The following is an 8,183-nucleotide window of genomic DNA, read 5'->3' on the forward strand; positions in this document are numbered from 1 at the left end:
AAGCTTTGTCAACTACCAGCCCTCCTTCCTGGACTTTTGGATTTAATAGCTCAGGGGGCGCAGGGGGCTTGAGAATTTTCATGTATTTTATATAAATGTATATGGAGAAATAACTATGGTGCATCTTGACAATGAAATATTATTCAACACTAAAAAGAAATCAATTCAAGAGATAAAATTTTCTTAAATGCAAACTTCTAAGTAAAAGTCAATCTGAAAGACAACATACTCTAGGATCCCAACCTGTGGCACTCTAGAAAAGATAAAGCTATAGGGACAATAAAACCAGACCTAAGATTCCTGGCTGGGGGGTGGCGGAGACATAAGTGGAATAGGGTGGTCTTAGGATAACACAATTATTGTATATGGCAGTAGGTTGGATACAGGTCACCAAATACTTGTTAAGACCCATAGACTGTCCAACACAAGGAGGCTGAAACTCTATGTAGCCCAGGCTGGCCTCGGTTTGGAAGCAATCCTCTTATCTCAGTAGCCCAAGTACTTGGATTGCAAGAACACAGGCACACAGTACTGCACCCGGGTGACACCCTGTTTGTTGTTTTCTGGGTTTGTTTGGTTTTTGTAGCAGTGTCTCCTGGCCCACGCTGACCTCAGACTCCCTAGATAGCATAGGACGACCCTGAGCTCCTGGTCTCCCTCCCAGCGGTGGGATTATGTGAAGCTGCCACTGTGCCTGGCAGAAGTTGTATTTCTCATGAGCTCCCGGGTGTGGGTGCTGGCTGGGCGGCACCGCTGTTAGAAGCCCTGGATTGGTGGGTGAGCATTAACTCAGGACCCATGCTCTTCAAAGTTACTTTTTAAAGATGTATCTTACTATTTTTAATTGCACACACACGCATATGTACAGAGGGGTGTGTGTGTGTGTGTGTGTGTGTGTGTGTGTGTGTGAGCGTATGAATGCAGTTGCTGACCGAGGCCAAAAGAGTGTCGGATCCCCTGGAGCTGGAGTTGCAGGTGGCTGTGAGCCACACTATGTGGGTACTGAGAACCCCACACAGGTCCTTAACAAGAGCAATAATGTTCTTAACTGCTTAAGCATCTCTCTAGCTCACCTTCTTTTTTAAAAAAGATTTTGATTATTAAACTAATTCTTTTTTTCCTTTTGGGGTTTTTTGTTTGTTCTTGTTTTTTGTTTTTTTGTTTTTTTTTCTCTGTGGTTTTGGAGCCTGTCCTGGAACTCGCTCTATAGAACAGGCTGGTCTTGAACTCACAGAGATCCACCTGCCTCTGCCTTCCAGAGTGCTGGGATTAAAGGCGTGCACCATCATCACCTGGCTATTAAACTAATTCTTATTGCAAGACTTTATGAATTCAATGGTCCCATTTTACAGATGAAAAAATGGAGATGAAAATAGAAAAAAGACACCCCAGCTGGCTGTGTGGCACTGATGCAGGGGTCTGTAATCTCAGTGCTCCAGAGCCTGGGGCAGGGGCCAGAACCGCTAATCCAGTCCCTTTGAATGTGTAGAGACTGGAAGCCAGTCGCTTTGATCCCAGCTCCTTGCAGCAAAGGTGCACTTAACGAGGCTGATTCTGGGAGGTGCCAGTTATCTGTTATCTACCCTATTACTTCTATACTGGCTGTGGGAGCGGCTTCCTCCTTGGTCTGTGTGTCAGGCATTTACAGCTCAGGATCTGCTTCTGCAGGTTTCCACACCCTCCATCGCTCCACAAATCTTCTACCTACTTACCAGCCCGCGATAAATCCCTTTTTGCTCCAGGTTAGTTGGTCTTAATTTTCCCTCACTGGGCCTGGCCCCTGAAGAACAACACTCCCCCTAGTGGTGCTGCCAAGATTAGCAACAGGAAAAATACATGTTCAAGTACATGTATGTTACCTTCAGGCCAGGTGTGGGGCCCATGTACCCCCAGCACTGGAGGGGTAGAGACAGGAGGATGAAGAGTTCGAGGCCACCTTGGGCTACATAGGGAGACCCTGTCTCCAGAATAAAACAATGGTGGATGTAGAAAATGTACAATTAATGCAAACTAACCTTTTAAAAGGGGTGGCGATGTATCTCAATGATAAATCCCTTGCCTACTCTGTGAAGGGTCCTGGGTTCAGTTCTTAGCACAGCAGAGGTAGGGGGGTCGAGACCACTTGTACAAAATAAAACACGCACCCTCTAGAAATCCCACACAGCCCTCCGGTTCTCAGTCACCTTTGATGGGGCTGTCTCACAGACCAGCCAGGATTTGACAAAGGAAGCTGAAGGCAGCATTTCCCCAGCAAGTTTCATCAAAATCTCCTAGGCCATCTCTTGTTCGCCCACTCTTACCCTAACATGGACGGCGTTCAGTAAATTGAGGCTTCTGGAAGCACACTTGCTCATCAGTGGTGTGTGTTCCGTGATGACTCAGACAATAGAGGGGTACTAGCCACAGCGTGAATGTGGAGGTCAGAGGAAACTTTGCGGGTCGGCTCTCTCCTCCCACCCTGCGTGTCCTATGTGCGTACACTAGGATGTCTATAAATGTCATTATTATTGATAAAGTTATCAATTAAATAAAAAATAAGTACGTGTAAACTCATAAAATGCCCGAAAATGTGACATTCAGCTCGGGCCAGTCCATGCAAGCCAGCTCTGGTGCATGTCAATCCTGTGTATCTCTTTGATCCATGGGTTCAATACTTGAAGTTCACCTTCCTCTCACCTCCTTCGGGAGGCTTCTTCAAAGCCTGCAGCCTTGCAGCTTCCCCTCCCCTAGTCCTTGGAGATCACTCCCATACACCTATCCCTTGGCACTTGGTGCTGGTGACTTTGACTATGCTCCAGATCCAGTGGAGGAGACAGACGGAGAACATGAGTCTTCTCCATCTTTGTATCTATTCACATCCTGGACCAACCTCACCTTGGCCAAATTGCACCAAATCTCTTTGGTGATTTACAGTGTAAGGAACTGGCAGGTCAACTCCAAGCGCAGTTCTGGAGAAAGACGGACCAGAAGTGAACCTTGCCCCCGTCCCAACTCTGTGACCATGGACAAACATTTCATAGCCCAGTGCCTCGGTTTACTCTTCTGTTAAATGAGAATGAGGATGGGCTGGAGAGATGGCTCAGCGGTTAAGAGCATTGCCTGCTCTTTCAAAGGTCCTGAGTTCAATTCCCAGCAACCACATGGTGGCTCACAACCATCTGGAATGAGGTCTGGTGCCCTCTTCCGGCCTACCAACCTTTGGGAGGTGACTGTGAGACCGAGATGAGACACAGCATGTGCACCATAAACAAGAGCTTAGCTGTGGTTATAGTCATCCATAATCTTCCAGACTAAGCATCAAATGGAGAGCCTCAGAAATACACAGATCCTGAGTTTGAAGCTGCGTGCCCTTCTGAGTAGCGTGGGTATATTTCTTGCCAGCCTACTCTATCCTGCCTAGAACAATGTATCCACACTGTATATGCTACTACCTGTGAGGTGTTTGATAGCTCTCCATTATCAGCTCAACTGCTGTGTCAGGTACTATGGTCAAGTAACTTTATTTTACTTAACAGTGACCCAAAACACAAAATCTGTGGTTTTGTGATACAAATATGCTAAAGTCTTGGGACCATTTGGAGTCCTGGCCTCCAGCTGCTCTTCCCTGCTGGAGATCTTTACTTTCCTTCTGATCTGACTTACAAAAAGCTGTGTCAAAGTTGTTTACCAGCTCTGCTTCACGAACACGTGTTGCCTTGGCCTTGAGGATCAGAGGATGAGGTTTTCACCTGTTGGCCCACCTGACCGTGTTGGGTATATGAGTCTCCGTGGTGCTATTGAATAGAGGGTTTCTTACCAGTGACTAGACGTCCGTGTCCCTGGCTCTCTGTCTGTGTGAGTCTCTGTGTATTTTAATCTCCAGCCCCTTGCCCGAAGCCCGCCAACTGTATGGTAGCGCATAGAGCGCAGACAGGCGTTGTGCGCTGCACTAAAGAAAGGCTAAAAGTTGTTTTCTTTATATTTCATCTTACATCATCACAAAAGGGGTGAGGGTAGAGTATTTCAGTACATAATAGTTCTATTTTATAACTTAAATCTCTTCCTGTGCCTAACTTATAAATCTGAATAGAGGCACGTATGTAGAGAGAGGCGGCCCATACAGAGTTAGGTCCTACACACGGTGTCCACATTTGCCGTGCATTCCCATCCCTACCCCCAACAACAGGGTCACGCTGTGCACCCGGAAGTTCACAGCAACCCTCTGAGGCAAGCACGCCATGCTTGGCAGTAGAGCATGGTCAGACAAGGACCTGAACTGCATGTATTGCAGATCCGGCCCAAACCATGTCTTCCCGGCCAGAGGGTGGGCTTTAAGTTGGCCCTGCTCTTCGCAGCTTTGCTCCCTGCTCAGACTCTCACCTTGCAGATAAATATGATAAATGATGAATCCACGAAGTTTTTTGACACCAGCTGTCCATGGGAGAACTTCTCTATCCTCCCCAAGGCCACCAGCTGCCAGAGTTTCTCATCAGACCAGGACTGAAACAGATCCAACTTCCTGGGGGTCGGGGAGAGGGAAGCCTAATCAGAACTTAGCACCTGATATTAGAACAGTCCAGAAAGGGGCCTTGTTCTTGGACTCTTGAGAGAATGCCTGGGGTGGAAGATTCCACCACACTGCATGTCGCCTCTCCCCAGTCTGTGGTCAGCATCCTGCATTTCCTCAAGGCCTCCTCTTCCACTGAGTGCCCCCTCCCTGTCCTCACCTAGACAGCCCTGAATTGCCCAGAACCTGGCTCCTTGCATTGTGCTTCACCCTCCAGGAATCTTCTTGCTGGCTCTGTTTCTCCTACTCCCTACAACTCTGGCCCACAAGCTCTCCCGATAGCAAGGACCATCAGCTCAGATGGTTCTTTACTTCAGCACATTGGCTATTTGGTTCCCAGTCAAGGGGTCCTGCCCTAACCTTAGGTCCCCAGGGCTTATACAAACCTCTAGCTGCCTCTGGCCCCTGCCTGAGCTTCAAACATTTAGCTCAGAGCCTGGGGGAGAGGAAAGAAGTCTAGAGTCTTTTAGAGTTGTTTAAAGGCTCACTCCAAAGTGGCCATCTCTTCTCTGGCCTCAGGCCCCATGAGTCACACAAGCTGCTTCTCTCTGTCTGGTGACTTCACAGCGCCGCTAACAATGATGGACTTCCCTTGGTTCTAACATGTGATGGGCTCCAAACTCAACAGACTCAGGTTGACTGAGCTGGCTAACTCAAGGGGGCTCAGGCACTAAACATGCCGAGTTCAATGAGTTCAATTCTGAGCCTGACCTCAGAGGGTTACCTAGAAAGAAGGAAGAGGAGGAACATGCCAAGAAGAGCACAGCACCTAGTGTGGACCATGCCCTGGGCCCTCTCCTCTGTCACATACCCCACCCTTAGAGTCTGGGGAAGAAGCTTTCACTGTCCCTTTTCGTGAAACAAGAAACTAAACCCCAAGATGTGTAAACCCCTACCCGGAGTTACCTTAGAAACCGAGGTTGTGGATTTGGGCTGGGCCCATGTCCTGGGCTCAGAACAAAGTGATACAACCACTCCTGTACAGTGAGCTGCTAAATCACAGATGGCTAAGCTATAACATATTACTAGCTAGGCTGTAGTAATCTAGTTATCTGTCTCATATTGCATCTGATTATGTTGCTAGTTGGAACGCTCAGAATTTGCTTTGGTTCTGAGATCTATATGAGTCTCAGGTTGTTTATTTTTGCTTTGCTTTGCTCAGTTCAAATAAGCCCTGATAAATTTAATTAGTCCATGGGATTTTCCTTTTTCTAAGCCCAAGAGTGGAGGTTGGGTGTCAGACCCATTTCCCCACAGTTTGCACACCTCTCAGGACCTCCTGCCTTTTCCAGGCTCCATCCCTTCAGTGATGCTACCTCCCAGGCCCAGCCACAGGGGCTAGATCCCTCCATCCAGTACATTTAGTCAACATTGATTTGATGAGCATCATGTGTGCTTAGCACCATGACAACGGGAAGATTACAATGGTGGCTAAATCTGGTCCCTGTCAGCACACTACTGTCAGATATGGCATGCAAACTATAAAAAAATTAGTACACAATGAAGAGTCACAGTATGGATAGTGATTTTAAGGAACACAGGGTGCAGCAGCAGATGGGGCACCCTGTCTATCTGGGTGGTCACAGATGGGGTACATCAGTGAAAGAGGATGTTGAGACTTTTAAATCAGAGGTGGTATGCCATCATCCTGAGCCCTGACACTCTCATCTACACACTGAGGAAAACGTTTGGTTGGGGGGCTCCACCCCAGCCCCGCTGGCATCCATTTTGGAATGTTGGGCAGAAAACTCCATTCCAAGCCCCCTCCCCTGAGAGTTGCCTCAATCCCAATCCAGACTCTATCTCCAAGAAAGCCCACCAAACGGTGACCCCTCCCCAGGGAGGATCAAGACCACTCCCACGGGCTATTTAAACTGCCTCCCAGAGAATGAACACGTGGTCTCCCCTTTTTCCTCTTCTGTGGTCATTCTGGTTCTTCTTTTCCCTCCCTCTGTGTTTTCCCAGGGGCCACCCAGGAGTGCTGGCATTCATTAAACCTGGGCATCTTCTAATTCAGTCTAATTTGGTCTGATTGGGATTATTGCATTGGTGGAGAGGCTTGTCAGTCGAAAAAATACTTAACAGAAAATAAACCAAACAACCTCACGGGATTGAATGTGAGACTAGAGGTGAGACAGGGAAGGGGTACAAAGCACAAGCACCCTGCCTGGCCCAGCAAGTGCTCAATCTAAGTTCTCGTCTCTTGGGTTTTACTGTTCCACAAGGAAGGGATATCTGAGCTGAGACCTGAAGGCATTTGGCTGGATAGAGAAGTTGGGTAGAAATGGGTGTTTCAGAGTACCTCGGGCCAACAACCACACCAGAATATTTCCACCCAAGGGCAGAGCCAAGCACCGAGGAGGAGGAAAGATACTGAATGAGGGGAGGTTACCTAAAAAAACTGTAGCGATAGTGAGTTTCCTTTTGAACTTCATCGTCCAGCTTATTCGCGAGGAAATCCTCCCGGTCGACAACCAGGAACTCGGTTTCCTCCATGCAGACCACTGTGGCCCTCCTTACTGCAGTACTCAGAAGGCCCATTTCCTGGTTGGTGAACAGGGGCAAAGACAGTGTGAGGCCACGCCCAGTCCTGCTTCAGCCCCTTCCGTACTCCCACTCACCCCCAACCCCGCCACTACACGCATTATCTGTTTGCGGAAAAGAGGTGATAGGTCTGAGCAGACCAGAGGAAAGGGGAACCTGGCAAGGCCTCTCTGTGCAGTCTATGGCATCCCTGTGTCTGTGGGGCAGAACAGGGAGTATACCCCTCAAGTATCAGGTAAAGAGGTCAGCTTTGCACATTGCATTTCACAGGTAAGGGTCCTAGGGTGCACGCAGGCCAGTGACTTGCACCGAGGACAAGGCAGGCAGGGCCTGGATAAGAGGTTGGAACAGAAGCCCTGTCTTTCCCAACAACCCTGGCCCAGGAAGTGAGGCCCTTCCCCTGGCTCACCCCGAAACATCCACCCTTGTGCAGCAGCGTTGGGTGAGGGTCCAGGAAGGCACTGCTCCCATCTTCATCCTCGGTCACGGCGACCGTGCCCAGATAGATGAAATAAAAGCTATTGCCTCTCTGCCCCTTCTTGACGATCACACGCCTGCGACCAAACCTGGGAAAGGTTTGACTTCTAATTAAGAAGTGCTCCCGACTCAGGGCTGAGTGCTCTGAGTGAAGACATGAAGACACAACCTTGGGGTAGAGGAGACTTCAGAATGGCCCAACCCCTGTCTGTCACGCTGGACCCGCCCCTCACACCTAGCCGGTCTCCTGCTTCACTTACACCGGGGCTTCCTGGAAGCAGCAACTGCTTCAGTTTGCCTCACTGCTCGTGTAGCTTAGCATCTGTGAGCACTCGAGAGACCAGCGCTGCCCAACACAACAGACTCTAGAGAAACTGAGCAACGATCAGCGCTGGCTCTAGGGTCGCACGGGACCCGAACCCTGGTTCTGCACCTGGCAGGTCATCTCCTCTTTGAACCTCAGACTCTCTTGTCTCTGAACTACAGATGACCTGGCTAGGAACAGACAAAAGGGCTGGTGAGACTGGTCCCGGTAGAAGGCACTAGATGCCAAGACTGACAACCCAAGCTTGTGATCAAGGACCCATGTGGTAGAAAGGGAGAATTCATTCCCTCA

The 8,183-nt window shown here is 49.0% G+C and overlaps 1 protein-coding gene across 2 annotated transcripts in view; it reads right to left on the reverse strand.

Moving 5' to 3' along the window:
* Window positions 1-8,183, reverse strand: part of Cnbd2 (cyclic nucleotide binding domain containing 2) — a 45,290-nt gene that overhangs the window by 24,681 nt on the left and 12,426 nt on the right. For both annotated transcript variants that reach the window (XM_026787237.1, XM_005363047.2), the window contains exons 5-7: window positions 7,500-7,656; window positions 6,939-7,090; window positions 4,360-4,498 (exon numbers count right to left, since the gene is read on the reverse strand). In XM_026787237.1, coding sequence (XP_026643038.1) covers window positions 4,360-4,498; window positions 6,939-7,090; window positions 7,500-7,656 — 448 coding nt within the window. The remainder of the gene's footprint in view (window positions 1-4,359; window positions 4,499-6,938; window positions 7,091-7,499; window positions 7,657-8,183) is intronic.

The sequence above is a fragment of the Microtus ochrogaster genome, linkage group LG8 (assembly GCF_000317375.1).
Source record: "Microtus ochrogaster isolate Prairie Vole_2 linkage group LG8, MicOch1.0, whole genome shotgun sequence".
NCBI classification, from domain to species: Eukaryota; Metazoa; Chordata; class Mammalia; order Rodentia; family Cricetidae; genus Microtus; species Microtus ochrogaster.